The sequence below is a fragment of the Schistocerca cancellata genome, chromosome 4 (assembly GCF_023864275.1).
Source record: "Schistocerca cancellata isolate TAMUIC-IGC-003103 chromosome 4, iqSchCanc2.1, whole genome shotgun sequence".
NCBI lineage: Eukaryota > Metazoa > Arthropoda > Insecta > Orthoptera > Acrididae > Schistocerca > Schistocerca cancellata.
Window position 1 is genome coordinate 28,279,369 of NC_064629.1, and position 19,651 is coordinate 28,299,019.

The following is a 19,651-nucleotide window of genomic DNA, read 5'->3' on the forward strand; positions in this document are numbered from 1 at the left end:
TTAGTCATTATTCCATCCTGGATTTTCCATTGTTTGATTAACTCCTCATTTGGTTTTGCAAGGCAGCGGGGACATGACTCCAGTCCGCCGAGCAAGTAAAATTGGCTGGCAGTACTGGGAATTGAACCCAGGTCCTTTGCATAACAGTAACGTGCTGACCACCCAGCTAGGATTTGTGAAAATACATTTACTACAGTGAAAAAGCCTGTAATATGTTGTCACCAACATGTAAGGCATAAAACACAGAGTAATGCAACAATCTTCAAATGAAATGTGGACGCTTTAATCATAGTGTGAATAACTGTGTCCTGTCAGTTTACATTATGGTAAAACCCATACATGAGGTACATGTCAGCTAACTCTTTCATCAGTAAACATATCCATACTGATGCATGTCAGTATTAACAAACAACTAAAAATGCTGGAGAAACAAACCCAAGATGGAACCGAGCATTGCCTAATGAAAATTTCAGGTAGAAGAGCGAAATGGGCATTGCCTGCAGCAAGTACTAAGTCAATGGAACAATTTGTTTCCAAGCAAGTACAGCACATACTGTTGACACAATAGTGTGGATATTTTCAGTGCAATACAGACACAGAACTGGGTGTAAGAAATCATACGAAATGCAATACCTCTATAATGATCTGCTGAAGGCCATGGGTCCTTTATATAGAATTGTGCAGAATGTATCTCTGAACAACCACCAAAAGTTTGTCAGTGGAGTTATGGTTTATCCTGTATGTTGTAAGTGGTTTATCAGATTTGCGTAGGGAGGGGGAGTTATCCCAGCCCTGCTGTTGCCCACACTGAAACTGACTTGCCTATGGTTCTTGTCCGTGTCATTGTAATAAAGACAGACAGTACCCTTAAATGGTAGTAGTTGGAGACCCTTTACCTTAAGACACAATTTCTTCAGGAATTAATGACCTAAATATTGTGTCCCTTTTGGCCTCCAATTCTTCACATTGAAAGAATAAATAGGGTGCTGTTTCAGTCCCCGCACCATATAGTGTACACTTGGGGGCCTTTTTTCTGTCTACCAATCATGTGCACGTATTTCTCTAAGTTCCCATGGCCAGTCATTAGTCCTACTATAGATGACTTTGTCTCCTGTTCCAGCTCAGGGTTGCAGAATTTCTCCTAAAATGTGGCTTTGGCATCATTCGCTTGTCTTTTTTTGTTTTTATGTCTTAGTCCAATATTCTGTGTGCCACCACCTGATCCAGCTACATAATTTTGATTGTACCATTGTCTTATTGATAGTTAAGACAAGTTCTGTTCCAACAAATGGAGACATTGCTCCTGTCGTGGCTAGTCTATCAGCTTGTTCATTGACAAGGGACCCACAGCAGGTTTACTGTATCGCTTTCCCCTGGTCTCACAAGGGCTTCATGCAAAAATCATTGATCTCGTTGTAGGGACTGATAGAGATTTTAGAGCTGCTTGGCTGTGTGAATGATTGTAGATGCCACAATCCTTGTAGTACCTATGCATATTCTCCTCAATGCACACTCTTGATAGCAAATAATTTTCCAGCTGGAATACCTTGACCAGCTGCCATAGAGAGATTGCATTCTCTGGTCTAGGCTGTCCCCTGTATATCGCAGGCCCAGAACCTTAGTCTGGTTTGCTTGGTGGATCAAAAACAGATGATGTCTCCTGCACGGGGTGGTTGGTTGTTCTACACCTGTTCACTGCTTCCAGTAATTGTTACTTCGAAAGGTTTGTTGAAGCAGCTAGAAGTTATTGTGCAGTTGGCCAACATTTCCTTTCTTGGCCGTGTCGAGTGTGCCCTTGAAGTCTCCTAATCCGTTTACCTGCACTAATAGCCATCTGTGCGGACTGCTGTCTGTGCCTGAGCTCTTCGCTCGGCTGACCTCACCCTGTGCCGAGTATTTCTGGAGCCAGGGCGGTCACGGCTGGCAATCTGAGTGTGATCACCGATGTTACAAATGAACGCAGTGTATGTGGATACTTATTCCATAGCTTTGAATCTGGAGGTGAATTGCTCGACAGACATAATGTACACTGAAACTGCTTATGCTGCTGACATGTAACTCCTCATCAAAGGCTTTCTTTAATTTGGAATTAGTTCTTGCGAATGTAAGGTCTCTATACATTTGAGTTTTATTTAACATGCTGATACTTAATTATCACTTTTTTGTACGTATCTTATGATATAAACGTTGGAAAATGCATAACGTTCAAACACTGATACGTGTCTGTATTAGTGCAATAATTCGCCTGCAAACAACTTTTGTGTTAAGTGCCTGGATGCTGAGACACACTTTTGAAGCTAATCACTACATTTTTAGCTCATTAACCCAACAAATTATCCCTAGGGAAACTTCAAAACCAAAAAGTTGACATTTCTGAAATGTTTTTATATGGGACGCAATAGTTCTTATACAGTAGAAATAAATGATGATGTATAGCTTCTGTGTGTGTGTGTGTGTGTGTGTGTGTGTGTGTGTGTTTTTTGTTTGTTCCTAAACACACACACACACACACACACACACACACATATATATATATATATATATATATATATATATATATATATATATATATATATATATATATATATATCACTAAAACTCAAAAATAGCTTAACCGAGTTGGATGATTCTTTTTTGAATTGCATACTTAATTGTTAAGGCAAGGTTTGTATGAAAGAAAAGTTTGGAAAAGTTGCCTTAAAAAATTGGAAAATTCAGGAAATACTGAAAAAGCTTTATTTCTATGGAATTTTCATGATTTTAGTTATTCATGGTTGAAGCAATCAATGTGAATAATTCTTTTTTTTTGTTTTGTTCATTATGGTCTTGGACTTGAAGCATCCAGCCTGTGTTTTTTCAGCATAAACTGGATGTTTCAAATGTTCGTATGTAAGATGTTTGTCAGCACAATAATTCACCTGGAGAGGCTCTTCAAGCTCAGATAATTTTGTTTTCTCATTTATTTTTTTTTTTTTTTTTGCATGGTTAATTTCCCGTCCTCATCTGGGCTTTGGACTGGCAATGGCGAAGTTAAAAACATTTCTTTATTTTTGTACTTATTTTTCATTTTGTGTTTTTTATTTTTGTTAATTTTTAAATAATTTTTTCAGAAGTAAGGGCTTAATTTCATCTTCCAGATGTAGCAACTTGGCTAAAAGTTCTTCTTGGTGTGGAGTATGTTTCAAAACATGGTACAACACACAAGTTTACGTTGCATGCTTTGCATTCATATTTTGTTTCTCGGCACACATTCTGTTTAGAGCACACTGCATGTCTACGCCACAGTCCGTGTTTCTTGGAATACTCACTTGGAATGACATTTGGAAAGTGTCTTCCAGTAAAGTGCAGAGGATTCTTATCATCAGAGCATTTTCCTTTCCTATCTCTTCTCCAGTCTGTAGCCAATTTTTCTACAAGTTCTAGTACCAGACATAAATGAAAATCTGCTAATGGTGTTTTTTTCCCTGTCACCGAACTGTGAAGAGTGTAACCATTCAAAACACAAAGGTCCACAACATGAAAAAATGGCGAATGGTCTACCCAATGGGAGGCCCTAGCCACGCAACATTTTTACAGATCCAACTGAGCTTCATAGCATATCAGAGAGATCTACTGCATTGTAGTTGACAACACATTGCGGCTTCATTACTTTCTTGCCAGTCTTCCTGTTTGTCTTTCCTATGTCGTGCATTTCTGTAGTGTTACAGGTAGTCAACATCAACACTTCTCTTTTGTTGCACCACTTGTGTCAGTTGACATTAATTCAACTTCCCCTCATTCCAACTTCTTCTGTAGCTTCTGTAAATTGTGCCTGTTGCTACATACAGTACCGCATGGTACTGTTCTGTGGTTGTGAAGCCAGAGGGAAAAGTCTGGGCTTGTACTGTTGACACAGAGGGTATGTCCACATTCACAATATGACTTCATTAGTGTTGCCACTATATCACCTGATTTCCCCAAATTATTAGATTACATTTTAGATTAGATTCATTATTCATTCCATAGACCCATAAAAGAGGGAATCCTCCTGGGTGTGGAACATGCCAGATAAACACATTACAAAAATGTAATTAGAAAAACTCAAGTTTCATTAATTTTAATGATCCTCAGTCAATAAACAGTAAAATTATGTACATGAATTAAATTTAAACTTCTAATATTTACAGGTTTCGTACTTACTTCTGCTTTCATTAAATCCATCATTCAGGCATTTGCTAGTTTCTTGGCTATTACAACCAAGTATTGTCAAAAATTAAAGTATAATAAATTTTCATTAAAATGGTCTACTGCACTTGTTGAGAAACTCATGTATGGAATGGAAGGAGCTGGCCATCAAAAATTCTTTTAAATTATGTTTAAATTGTGATTTGTCTGAAAATAAACTCTTAATGGTTGCTGGTAACTTATTGAAAATATGCGTTGCTGAATACAGGACTCCTTTTTTGGGCAAGAGTAAGTGATTTTAAATCTTTATATATATTGTTCTTAGTCCTAGTATTGATACTGTGTACTAAGCAGTTAGTTGGAAAAGAGATGTATTATTTACAACAAACTTTGTTAAGGAATAAATATACTGAGAAGCTGTGGTTAATATGCCGAATTCTTTGAATAGGTTTCGACATGATGTTTTTGGATTTACACTACTCATTACTCTTACTATACGCCTCTGTACCCTAAAAATTTTTTCCCTGTTTGTGGAGTTACCCCAAAATATGATACCATATGACATAATGGAGTGAAAATAAGCAAAATATGCCAGTTTTTTTTATATTTATATCTCCTGTGTCTGACATCACTCGCATTGCAAACAGAGACTTGTTTAGGAGCTTTAGCAGTTCGTTAGTATGATGCTCCCAACTGAATTTATTATCAAGTTGTAATCCCAAGAATTTTACGCTCTCAACTTCTCCTATTTCCATATCGTTATATTTCGTACACACCAGAAGGAAATCTCTTGAAAGTTCTGAACTGCATATAGTGGGTCTTTTCAAAGTTTAATGACAGTGAATTGGCTATGAACCACTTATCAATGTCTAAAAATTTGATTAGCTGCCCTTTCTAAATTTATATTTGATTTACTATTTATTGTAATGTTTGTATCATCTGCAAATAAGACAAACTTGGCATCTGGTAATGTAACAGATGACAGGTTATTAATATACACAAGAAACAGTAGTGGACCTAGTATGAAACATTGGGAACACCAAGTTTCTTCCCAGTCAGATGATGTCTGATTGCCTACTGCTGAAGTGTTACATAATTACACCCCTAGTTTTCTATTAGTAAGATACGACTGAAACCACTTTGCAGCACTACCAGTGACGCCATAATATTTTAATTTACTTAAAAGAATGCTGTGATTCACACAGTCAAACGCCTTTGACAGGTAACAGAATATGCCAGTTGCCTTTAATTTGTTGTCCAATGAATTAAGGACATTTTCACTGTAAGTGTAAATAGCTTTCTCAATATCAGAACCCTTAAGAAACCCAAACTGTGACTTTGACAGTGTGTTATTTTCGCTAAGGTGCTTAAGTAAATGCTTGAACATAACCTTTTCAAAGATTTTTGAAAAAGCTGGCAAAAGTGAGATCGGTTGGTAGTTTGACGGCATTTCTTTGTCCCTTTTCTTGTGGAGAGGTATAACTTCAGCATATTTAAGCCAGCCTGGGAATGTTCTTGTGACAAGTGATTGATTACACAAATAACTTAAGATATGACTAAGCTCACATGAACACTCTTTTATTAACTTTGTTGATATGTTATCATAACCACTAGAATGCTTTGATTTCAAGGACTTTGATGGATTCTGTTTCCTTGGGTGAAGTGTCAATTCCATTTTACTGAGATTGCTTGTGTCCACTGGTCTCAGATATTCCATTGCATTATTTACTGAACCTGACAACCCCATTCTATCAGTAACAGACACAAAATACTTGTTTAAATGGTTTGCAAAACGACATGCGTTTGTTAGCAGGGTTTCATTTATTTTTAGAGCTATTTGTTCCTCCTCATTTCTGGTCCTACCTGTCTCTGAGTTAACTATATCCCATATTGGTTTTTATTTTATTGCTGGATGTATTTATCTTCTTCTCATAATGCAGGTGTTTAGACTTGTGGATAACCTCATTCAATATTTTACAGTAATTTTTGTAATGAGCTATAATGCTAGTATCAAAGGTGTCCCTACGTATTAGATAGTTTCCTTTTTGTCTCACATGATATCTTTATCCCTTGTGTGATCCATGGTTTGTTATTAGACTTCTGCTTAATTTGAGTTACCTTCAGGGGGAAAAAAATTCAAATAAGGTGCGAACTTTATTTATGAATGTTTTGTATTTTCCATTTGTGTCTTGGATGCTGTAAATATCCATCCAATTAATTTCTTTGAGCAGTCTCCTAAATTTCTGTTTTTGACTGTTTTATTAGCCTTCTGTACTCAGGTCTGATAGATGTTTTACCCTGACAATTTTCAAGATTTAATGTTAGGTGTTGCATGTCATGGTCAGATAGCCCATTTACTACTGGCTTAGTTGCCTAGAATTGTCTATAAATATATTATCAATGGCAGTCTTAGAACATTTGTATACCCTAGTTGGGAAATTGACAGTAGAAATTAAATTGAATGACAATGTAACTGATTTCAGTAACTGTTCACTGACAGTGTTTTTCAGGACATCTATATTAAAACCACCAGCAAACACTTGTTCTTTGTTTCTAATTTTAGATGAGATAATAAATCTTCAAGACCATTTATAAACACGTTGAAATTTCCTGAAGGTGCTCTGTATATTGCTACTATTATAATGGGCCTATTGTGAAATTCTATCTCAGTTGCACATGCTTCTAAGTGCTGCTTTAAACTCTGTGAACTTCAATTTCTATTGTTGTGCCTTTGTATGCAATAAAATTCAAGACTTATCCAGTTTTACAGTCGCACAACACAAATGTCTTGATTCCAACTGTACTTCGTTTTGAAGTAATAAATAGTTAAAGATAGCAACCTTTGAACAATAATAGGTTTTCATCAACACAGAGCTTTTTGTATGGATTAAACACACTACAGAACACCATATGTATTATATAAATTATTTTCCTAATTTTAAACGAACTGTCATTGCCACGATTGGCAGAGTTGTCACTAAAATGCAGCATTCTCAAAAGTAATGTTAAAATTGGAGTGCTCAGAAGTACATCTTTAGACCAATATTCCTTATACTCAACTTTTTAACACATGCCATGAGAAACCAAATACTAATGAAGGAATATAGTTCCTCAAAACCAGTATCTTTCCAGGTGGAAAGTCTAGAATGAACTGATTTTGACCTATTTGCCTTTGTGAAAGTGTAAAATTGGTTCGTTTTAAGCCCTATAAATTTCATCAGATTTTCAGATTGAAATAGCTTGAAAAAAGGAAAAGCGCTAGTTGGCAATTATGTCCTGAAGGTGAGTCATCAAATGCATGCAGTGATGGACTGAAATCGTGCTTTTGCCAATCAAATTTGTCACTAAGGCACGTCCTTTTACAGATAGATTTGTCATCACTTTCAGAATCTGAAGAACAACTATTCTGCTGAGCTCTACTAGGTGAAATAAGTGGACACACATCACTAAGAGATTCTTCTGAAGAATCATCATCATCACTACAGTTACTGAAGATGCCACACTCACTGTCACTCACTCCTTGTGAGTAACTCCAGTATCACGTAGTCAGTACAACCACACCAACGTGCCATTTGTTTGTGGACCTCAAAAGTGATAGCACTCTAAAAAATCTTGATGAATAAGCAGAAAGCTAAACGACACCATAGAAGCAGAATGCAGATGATGACATGAACCTGCTAGCATGAATGTCTAACAGCTACTGTGAAATTCAATGGAAATACTGCTGAGCGACTATAGATGTATGCAGGACCACAGGTAGCAGAACTGGCTGATGGTAAAAGCCAAAGCCACCATTAGGACTTGTATACTGGCCAAGCCACAACAGTGAATGCCATTTGCAGCACTCTTGGAAAATACTATTGCTGCAGCTAACAATGTCTGCAGCCCCTGTGGAAAGGTGAAGCATGGCAGGATTTCACATCTGCAGCACTCAAAGGCTTAATTGTATTGGTGGAAGCTTCTGGATATCCTAAGGGTCTCCAGTTTTTTTTCATCCTGTAAGTTGCTGCTGCCACTGTTGTAACCCAGAGGTGTACTGGAGGCATGTCCAGCATGGTCTCCAGCCCAACAGTTATGTCTAGGCTGGCCAATCTCTGTGCCTTCTTGAGCTCCTTAGCAGCCACCTTTGGTTCTTCTCCGTTCCACCGTACTGTAGCCCCATAAATCATCATAGGTCTTATTATGGAGATATATATTCAGTACCTATTGCTGAGATATATGCAGTACATGCGCTTGGGGTTTAGACTCTTATTTTTTACCAATGGCCCTTCTGCTGCACATGAGAGTACATTTTGCCATGGATAAAATATTCCTTATATAAAGTTCAGCAGTCTTATTACCTGCTTCCTTTGCAATTTCATATTATTATTCTACCAACTTATATTTTATGTGGGTCCTAATCTGTTTTCCTAAGGAATCTTTTAGGCCATGGTCTGCTTAACACACATTTCAACCCCAAACTAAATATACATTTGGTGAGATAAGGGTGGCTCCATTGCCACGTGCCATTTTTTGACATAACTATCCAATAGAATGGACCAAAAAGTTGTCAGTTACTTCTTCCTTTCTTCTATACCTAAAGGTAGGCTCCCTACACCTGTTACGAGATGTCTATTGCTCTTCTATAAGTATTCCAGTAGGTACTCACCTCTGCTGTTCATGTTGACACTTCCCCATGCCAGGCTGTGGGCATTGGCATCACAACCAACCAACAGTTTTTTTTATTCAGCTGGGAGCGGCTGTCCACCAGTTTCCTCACTTCCTGGGAAGGAGCAGTACTTTCCATGCAAGGAAGGTAAGCTGAGGCCAATAAAAATTCCCTCGTGGTTCCTTCCTGATGGTCAGGAACTTCACCATTAGCTTGAATGAAATTCCATTCTTGACATAAATATGTTTTTCTTTTCTTTTTTAATTTCTAGCATAAATCAATTTACATTCAGTTCCTCAGACACCTGATACACTATATATTTTCCTAGATCACTATATATTTTCCTAGGACAGCATTCTGCCTGCCATCTGGTCATACCAGAGGCTGACTCAAGATGGTAGTGGATCCCTTAATTGTGTTCCAGGTTTACCTGCAACGCTTCCAGCCACCAGCATGCAGTCATTCTTGCTTCCAAAGTCTGTAATTACCCAGACAGTAACTTGTGAGAACCCTAAATATAGTTTGCCCTCAGCGATATCTCACCGAATTCCACCGCAAGGGTTTGGCTCAGACACAACCTTCCAATTGATTACAATTGAGTCCTCCGTTGAGATCTTCGGGTTCTGGGCCCATACTTTCTCAAACAGTCTTTTGAGAAACATATGTAAGACATTCTGGACACAATTTGATACTTTCATTGCTTCAAGAGTTCTACTGCTGTTTTTACCGTGCAGTGTAACCACATTGCTGAGGAGAAATGTTGTCAACATGAAATAATTCACAGTAAACATCTTTATGAAATTTTAATTTTGTCAGTGGTAGCTGAAATAAATGTTCGTGAAATTTTGTGGGTGTAACTTTTGTTTGTTCAAAATAATAAATGTTGACCAGAACTTATGTTCATTTCGTTGGTTCACTACAGTTGTTACCTGTAAGTTTCTTAAGTGAAAACGGGTCAGAGAACACACCATGATTTTTAAAAGATATGAAAAGTCAGTCAGTGTTTCAGGTGTAAAAGTTATTAAGTCACAGTGTGCTGCTCAAGGTCTTACATCGTACTGGGCCTCCCACAATATTTCTAATGTTCTTATATACTCTTGTGAATGATGTACTGTTGCATATAGTAAGTTTGCTAACTGCAATTACAGAAGTTGGTGATAATAAAAAAAAAAAAAAAGTAATCCAATGGTTAAGACTGAAATGCTACATGGAATGTGATAAAAGACGATTACATCTCTCTTGATTTCATGGAAAAGTAAGGGAAATGATGCAAATGGACAATGCTGATTACAGCTTTGTTAATTACACTGAAACTATTCCTACTTCGTTTCCTGTTTCAGATATGAGTAATAATTTTTTAGTGTTAGCAGAATTTCGATATATAATACTGCCGCCCCAGATAAACATTTTGTTTACATTTTTAATCTGGTTTTGTTTTATAAATTACAGTAATAACAAGGTAATTGGATGTTGGTAGCCAATAGCATAGCAAGCTGACAGTAAGAGGCATAGTTGTTGCTGGGTCCAAACATTATAATTACAGTATATATAATTACAATACATACTGTAGTAGCAGTTGGTCAGGTGACAGTACTACTGTTTATAGAACAAAACTTTCTCAACTTTCCAGTACATAGTACAAACTTAGACATTTTCATGACACAACTCATTTTTCATTAGTGTTGGAACGGGGCAGACAAAACCAACATATGTTGTAGCTTTTATTTTTAAGTAGGCAAAACTGCTATCTCAGTTTTTCATTTCAAATGTAACATGTAGTGATATTTCCATAGATCTCCCTACACAAAATGTCAAGTTACAGTGTATCGTTTCATCATGTTTACTCTAATCTCAGTCTAACAACCATCAGTCTATTCTCATTGCTAAAAGCACATACAATCAATATCTACCCAATGTAGGTCATTTACATTCAGATATATGTTTTCTTTCCACACAGAGCTTATAAGTATAAGCTTCCTTTTTTCCTATGACAGAGCTGATTCTTATGATTGTTAAATTCAATTTTCTCTTCCACATAACAGTACATATCTCAAATTGTGGCAGAGTAATTCACAACTTCATTATCAATATATTGTCTGTGTGTTAATACTATAAGCCATAATTCATTATCTATAAAACAAAATGTAAAGTATTTTCAGTTCTCATTATCCATGACAGTATTTGAGTTGAATGCACTGGTAATCTGAATAAGCAAACATAATCAGAGTACCATAGTTTAGTGTAATAAACAGTATCCATAATCATCAGTGTACCATTGTGCTCAACATAGCTAAATAACACTTCTATTAATAAGTAACTGTGTGCTCAAGGTGTGTGTGTGTGTGTGTGTGTGTGTGTGTGTGTGTGTGTGTGTGTGTGTGTGTGTGTGTGTGTGTGTGTTATATAGTGTAGACAAAATCATCTCATCATAACGTGACGAACTTACTCCTAGTACAAATGTTATGAGGAGTATATGTGCATAAAGAAAAACAAAGTGCATCTTCATAGCCAAAGTTCCATCTTCTATAAGGTATGTGCCTATCCAAAGATCAAAGTGTACGCATCAAATAGTCAAAGGTATATTCATGGGTATGAAAGTTGAAAGGTAGTCTAAGAAAATGTGTGACATCCAAAATGTGTTGCTGTGGAAGTAAATGTCACGTGTTTGGGTCCCTTGTGTTTGCCACATGCAAGCTGCACAAATGATTGTGCATCCTCCTGAGGGACTGTACTAATTTTCCACATCAGTGTCACCTGTAGTTTTCTTTCCACCACTTTTCTTTGTATGACAACTTTTTTCACTATCCTCCACTTTGCATTTTCTGTAACTTTCAATCAACTGTTTTTCTTTTGCAGATATCTACACCATAAGGCTTAATGAAAAATTGGTCATGAGATTTCAGCTTTAGTTTACATTGGCTATTCTTCACTCCACTTGGTCTCTTATAAAAAAACACCATTATATTCCCATATTTTTTTTTTTATAGTTACTCTTTATCCTCCAAGTACAAAGATAAGCTTGCACCTATCTTTTATGCTGAGAGTTCACTCTGAGGATCATTAGTTATTTTCCTATCACAAAATCCTTCATCTTCCTCATAGTATCCTCTTATCATCAAATTCCTTGACCCACTCCTCCACCCCTCCCCAAAATCTGATTGCTGTTAATGTTATTTAACATCACAATATCTGTCTCCTCAGAAATTCCCATCTTAGTATCAGTAAATGACAATTTCATCTCATTCCAGTTAAAACCAAGTTTAGCCTTCACAGTCCATTTCATTCTCATTATTAAACTTTCATTTAAATCATCAGTCACTAAACACCCCTGCACAAAAGAAACATTTATTTTGAAAGACAGTGAAACTTTCTGGTGATGAATTCACTAAATTTTTCTAGTGGCACCTTTAATTTTGATTCCAGTTACAGGAAAGTTAGCAGAATTAACCCCATCTCTTATTCTGCCTCTTAGTTTGTTTGATATTCCGAAGTATATGGACTCCGCTGTATATCACAATTATCAATGTTTTCATCTTCATACTAAAAATCCTCTTTTTATCTCTGAAATCCATACCTTTATCTTTCTCTATAGATTCTCCATTTTTCACAGGTTGTAAGCTTTCCTAAACTACATTGTAATCTATTAGCTCTTCATCAGACTCAAAATTCAATTGTGAGAATTGTGCCTCTTCTCTCTTCCTCTTACTCTCTCTCCATCATTGTTGGGCAAGTCCTCATTCTGATAAAATCCATGTTCTCTCTCCCTATCCCTCTGCCCCTCATTTCTTTCTTGTGCCATATCTAGTTTATCAGTGTATTTTAAAAATTGTTCAATAGAATCATCTGGTCCATATACCAACCCCCAGTGTACTTTATGTGGCAATAGCCTCTCTAATGCATCTGTTTATATTATCTCATCTAATGGTTTATGTAAATGTACAAGTGTCTTAAGTTGCTGTTAACAAAAGTCTTTTTGGGCGGTGGCTGCCTTCTCTGAAACATGACTGATTGAACAGATCTGATGGGATTCTAGCTTATTCAAAAATAATTTTTCAAATTCTGCAATTGTCATATCTGTAGATATATTCTGATTAGGCCAAGAGAGTGCCTCTCCATCATAAAAATTTCTTTATGAGTTTTCAAGTTTGCTGACATACTGTCAGTAAAATTATCCTTACACTGGTAAATGAGGTCCACTGGATGGATTTTTTTCCCAGAAAAATTGTTTATGTTTATACTATTTCAAGTACTATCATTGTTAGTACAAAAATTTCTAGCTGCAGCATTTTCTTCAATTTCAGCTACTTTTGCCATACATTGAAATGTTACTAATTCATGCCCTATCATCACCTTTTATGTCTGACAGTTCTTTGTTAAAGAATATATTTCTTTTACTCATTTTCAAATTAATACTGTCTCTTTCATTTAATGTATGATTTTTAGATTCCTCTCATTGTTCTGTCTCATTGATCAGCTTGTTTTCAACATTCTCAGTTCTGAGTCTAAAGAATAATGTGTGTTTCAAATTCCTATACTCTGTGTTTACATGTGTTTTAAAATAATTTAAATCTACTTCTACTCCCTCAATTGTCTCCGGAGTTTTCTCTACATGAGTTCTGATATCATCTGAATCTTTTCTGATACATTTCAGTGCCTGAGCTTGCCTCTCCAAGTTTTATATAAATGATCAAACTTTTTTCCTTGTTGATCCAACTTTTTGTCTAATTTCTTGCTTTGTTTTTTAAGTTTTTTTCCTAATCCTACTGTCTAGTTTCTGACTTCATCTAATCCCCCCCCCCCCCCCCCCTCCCCTGTGAATTTTGCAGGCATATTAAAAATATTGCCACTATTGTCAACTATCTCTTCGTGACTGAAAACGTGAATCGGTGAACAAATACTGTCAGAATCTCCACTTAACATCTTCCCCTTTTAAGTCACTAACATTGCTTTCAACTTTCTCATTATCTTGTATCAAATATTGTGCTTCATCCATTTCTTGATTGTTAAACTTCCTGTTGTCACACATCATGATAATATTATGTGACAAACACACAAAAAAACCTCATTAACCAGAAAGCTTTTCACACGGTCCACTGAATTGACAATGTTGTAGAAATGATAAAGTAATTGTAGATGGTGTACTTTGGTGGTTGTTATGTTTCAGAATGTTGCGGCATCCAGTGTGATATTTTGCTTTCCAGATAAAATTGTCTTTCAGTCTTGATGTTAAAAATTGTCCACCTGAAACTCAGTAGTTGACTTCAGCACTTTAACCTGAATGCAATCCATATCCCAGGTCATTTCGCCATATTGCGGTGTAACCACCTTGCTGGTGACATATGTTGTCAACAGAAAATAATTAAAAGTAAACATCTGTATGATATATTAATTTTGTGAATGGTAGCTGAAATAAATGTTCTTGAAATTTTGTGGGTGTAACTCAGTGTGTTCAAAATAATAAACATTGACCAGAACTTCCCTTCATTTTGCTACTTCGTTGCAGTTGTTTCCTGTTAGTAATGGACCAAGAACACCATGGGTTTCAAAAATGTGAAAAGTCAGTTATTGTTTCAGATGTAAAATTGTCACAGAGTGCTGCTCAGGGTCTTACATCATACTGACCCACCCACACGATTTCTTGTGGGTCTTATGTACTCTCGCTAACAATTTACATGTAGTTGCATATAGTAAATTTGCAAATTAAAACTACAGAAGTTTAATGGTTACAAAAAATTTTACTATCTGGTGGTTACAGTTGAAATGCATGGAATGTCTTACATCATACTGACCCACCCACACGATTTCTTGTGGGTCTTATGTACTCTCGCTAACAATTTACATGTAGTTGCATATAGTAAATTTGCAAATTAAAACTACAGAAGTTTAATGGTTACAAAAAATTTTACTATCTGGTGGTTACAGTTGAAATGCATGGAATGTGATACAAACATGATTGCCTGTCTCTTGTTTTCATAGAAAAATAAGTGAAGTGATGTAAATAGACAATGATGATTACATTTTTGTTAATTACACGGAAACTGTGTTGTCCCAGATATCCATACCTTGTTTCCTGTTTCAAATAAGAGTAAATTATTTTTTAATGTAAACAGAATTTAAATATATAATGCTGCAGCCCAAATAAACACTTTGTTTACATTGTTAATCGGGTTTTCTTTTATAAATTACAGTAATTATTAGGGAATTAGATGATGATAGCCAATAGCACAGCAAGCTGACAGTAAGATAAGCAGAGTTGTTAAAAGTGTCAAACAATTAAATTACAGTATATTTGATATCTCTTTTGTTACTCGCTTGTTCATAACTGAAAAGCCCTAATTGGAAGTAAACAAATTAACAGTACAGGCTCCTACCAATGGATGGATGTAATAATTAATGAGTACTTTGACGCGAGGTTGTCAAAAATGATGATAAAAAGATGAAATTACTTAGGAGTTGTACCTAATGACGTAACAGTTACTCACGCAATCCAAACTATCTTTGAAATCATGTGAAAAATGAGGTATTACATTTCAACAAGCAGTTTCACCTCCTCCCAGAGAGATGCCTTGGCTCCATCTCCTAAAGCCCAGCCACTGTTCCCATCGCCTTACAGACATACAGACAAATTAGAGCACCTTAATCCGGGTAGATCCTTCTAAATTTGAGGCCTAGATTTACACCCCCCCCCCTCCCCCCTCTATGCAATCTTTTCAGAGAGCCACCTGAACTACATGCTACTGCTGTGAGGTGGATGTACCTGTTGGACAACTACTGTCTTAAAAACCGAGACTGTAGCATCATAGGTCTGTTTCCCTATTTCTTGCCTTGGCATTTACTAGATCCAATTATCCTGTGATTTAAGAGTACCAGACGCTCCCTTGTTCTCAGTGATAGGAGGCTTGGGTCTGTTACTCCTTTTGCCTTGAAACAGTCCCCCTCCCCATCCTCCCCATCCCCCCCACCCCACCCTAAGTCTTATGCTCAATGCCATTTCATTCCATCTAGTTTATCTTTAGGAAGACTTTCTTTGTCCAATGTTAAGATATTTTAGATATCAAGTTCTTCAGTTCTTGAGTTGTCAGTGTTCTTCTTTCAGTCCCACAAGAATTGGGGACATCAGGTTGGCACCAGTGGCACCCCACTATGGTGTAAGGCTACTTACTCAGGGATATCACCAGGTACCCCTGAGGTGTCTTTCACAACACATTTGCCACACACCAGTCAACATTGATAGCATCACATCTTAGGTTGGGTATGCAGGAAATTTGGGAAGCCCTACGGAAAGGGGTGTATGAAGAATGGGGTGTTATGGGCACACTTTGTCAGTTTCATCAGCTGAGACCTGCCATCTTGAGCCTGCCAGTGGCTATGATACCGACAGCATAGTCCTCGGCTTCATGTGAACACACAAACATCCACCTGCGTTGTCAATGTTATGATGAGGCTCTGTTCCCTGGAGAAGTTGTAGCTAGTTATTTGAGAGACTGAATTGTGCTCATCTGTCACACTTTATCTTCAGAAGTAAAGCATGCACTGTATTTTTTTCATGTGTCAGTAGACATTATAGCAGTGAAACCACTGTTTCTCTAGGTTCTGATGCTAAGAAAGAAGAGACAGAGACTACAAAACCAGATGCATCAAGTGCTGTTACAGAAGTGGCACAAATTGCTGAGACAGAAGACAACGTTGTTGGAGGTTCTGGAGCTGATTCAAATGCTGATATGCCCAGTGCTGGTCCGTCAACCTCTGATAATCAGATAGCAGGGCCCTCTTCAAGAAGTGATTCATCAAAATCTCGGGCTGATGGTCCAAAATCTGAATTTAAAGTTGCGACGCCTCCAAGAAGCAGCAAAAGAAAACGTGAGACAAAGGTGGGTTAACTATTTATTTATTCATTCACTCATTCTTTCACACTTTTCTGACCCAGTTCTTGAGGACACTGTTACCTTTGCATTTGATTAGTATTTGTGTTAAAACCTTTAAATTATTTTAAGTGAAATAATGTTCCATACGTCAATAACTGTAGTGAGCATTGGGAGGAAAATATTGTTAATTCTAAGTTGGGGCAACTATTAATACTGTCATTTTCTTCTAAATGTTGGTATATCACTTAGTGTCAGCTTAGGTTACATAACAAATCAACAACAGAGTTAATGTCGTAGTATTGTATGTTTAGCAAACTGGGGGGGGGAACCTGCAGTGTGATATCTCAATGAGGAACTTGAAACTTTCAGCATATGGCATAAGCACTTGGAGAAACTATGGCTCAAGTTAAAAAACAAGCACTAAATAGATATCTACCAAGTAGAACAGTTCACAATAAATTCATATTTACAGCCACTGTAAATAAATTTCGGAAGAAACAAATTACTGCATAGTAGGTGTAAAACAAAATGGGGGGGGGGGGGGGGGGGATAAATAGGGAGAGATGCTGAATGTCACGTATCTGATTTTTAAGAGAGCAATGTGTGAAGCCTTCAGTGACTACTGTAGCAAAATAATGTCAAATGACCTTTCACAAAATCCAAAGAAATTCTGCTTGTATGTAAGGGCTGTTAGTGGCACCATAGTTAGCACCCAGTCAGTTGCAGGTGAAATCAGAACTGAAATTAAGTGTAGCAAGGAAAAAGCAGAAATGCTTAATTGTAAAATGTTTCTTTACAAAGGAAAACTGGGGAGAATTTCCCCATTTTAATCCTTGTATCACTGAAAAGATGAGTGAAATAAGTATTAGTATCAGTGGCACTGAGAAATAGCTGAAATCGCCAGAACTGAAAAAAGCTCCAGGGCTTGATGGAATTCCTATCAGATTCTGTAAAGAAATTGCAGCTGTGTTAGTCCTTCTTTTAACTATATCATATCTACCTCTAACAAAAAAACTGCACTCAGTAGTTGGAAGAAAGCAAAGGTCACACCTGCGTACAAAAAGGGTAGCAGAAGTGACCTCCAAACTGCCGTCCAGTATCCATGACATAGATTTGTACTAGAATCTTAGAACATATTCTGACTTCGATAATGAAGTATTTTGAATAGAATGACCTTCTCTGTGCTCGCTCGTATAAAGTTCATCTTGTAGTTTTCACATGACTTACTGAATGCATAATTGAAGCCAATCAAGTAGACTCAATAGTTTTGGATTCACGTAAAGTATTTCACCCAGTAATGCATCTGTGCATATTATCAAAAGTATGATATGGTATATCGAACAAAATTTGTGTCTGGGTGGAGGATTTTTTATACAGAGGATGCTGCTAGTTATATTGGATGGATAGTCAGTAGATGTATAGGTAACTGTGGGAGTGCCCCAGGGAAGTTTTTTTTTTTTTTTTTTTTTTTACACCCTTGCTGTTCATGTTGCATATTTATGATCTTGCTGACAATATTAACCCTTGGACTGCTGTGGATGAGTTAATGTGTTGTGCTTCACTGCTCCCCAGGTGCTGAGAAAATGTTTGTGTGGGGCTCTGGGTTTTCTTTATGCACTATTTACATGTGCTGACCCTCTCACTGCTGCGGACAATTTACCTCCATATTTTGATGAATAAGTGTTTGGAGTATTTATCATTCAAAATACGTGCCTCATTATGTACTATGGTTTGCAAGAAACCTTGTTTCGATGTCTCGAACTGTTTGATATATGACAATAATTATGACCACATGATTCCCCAAGCGTAGGGAGAGAATTGGTGTTGCATGCCAGGTATAAAAACTAATAACTTGAGAACGAAATGAGTTATCATTCTGCTCTAAATTTTAACTAAAATCTCAATATGTTATGTACATTTCATAGACAGCTATGTACGAGCTAAAATCAACTATACACAGTTTCCACAATGCCTTTTTACCTCTACAAACACTCTGAAATTTCTTGCGGTGCCTTACTTAATTTGATTCAGCACAGTAACTATGACATTCAGTCCTTTATCGAGTGAAGATATGAGACTGTAAGATGTGCAAACATGAAATTTTTCCCCAAATAGTTTTCTTAAAGTTGGATGATAAGTATTTCATAGTGGTCGGAACACCATCTTTCAGCACAGGTAACTGTATTAGACAACTAGTACAGCGACAACAAAGCCACACTTGACAAGGAATGCAGTGTGTCTTATCTGTGGCAGTCAAAGGGTTAATAGTAACCTCAGACTTTTTGCAGATAAAAGTATATGTAATGAAGTACTGTCTGTAACAAGCTGCAAAAATATTCAGTCAGTTGTTTGTAAGATTTCTGACTTGCTTCAAATGTTCAGAAATGTAAAATTTTACACTTCACAATACAAAAAGAAAAAAAAGTAATATTCTTCAACTATAATATTAATGAGCCTCAATTGTAATTGGTTAACTCGTATAAGTACCTCGGTGTAATGCTTTGTAGGGGATATAAAATGGGATGATCACATAGGCTCAGTGGGTTAAACAGGTGGCAGATTTCAATTTTAGTGTTAGACTACTGGGGAAATGCAATCAGTCTATGAAGGAGATTGCTTACAAATAACGTGTGGGGCCCATTCTGGAATACTGCTGAAGTGTATGGGACCCGTACAGATAGAAGTAACAGGGGACATTGAACAAATACAGAGAAGGGCAGCACGAATGGTCACATGTTTGATACATTGGGGTGTGTCGCAGAAATACTGAAGAGACAGAATTGGCAGACTTGTGAAGATAGACATGACATATCCCAAGAAAGCCTACTTACAGAGTTTAAAAACAAGTTTTAAATAACGATTCTAGGAATGTATCGCAAACCTGTACATCGCTCCTGTAGTGAATTTGATCACAATGTTAGGTTAATTACAGCACACATGGAGGTATTTAAACAGTCCTTCCCATTTTTCATAT

The 19,651-nt window shown here is 36.8% G+C and overlaps 1 protein-coding gene across 1 annotated transcript in view; it reads left to right on the top strand.

Annotated features, from left to right (window-relative positions):
* Positions 1-19,651, top strand: part of LOC126185171 (homeotic protein female sterile-like) — a 78,104-nt gene that overhangs the window by 50,125 nt on the left and 8,328 nt on the right. The window contains exon 3 of the mRNA XM_049928014.1: positions 16,403-16,683. Within this exon, the coding sequence (XP_049783971.1) occupies positions 16,403-16,683 (281 nt within the window). The remainder of the gene's footprint in view (positions 1-16,402; positions 16,684-19,651) is intronic.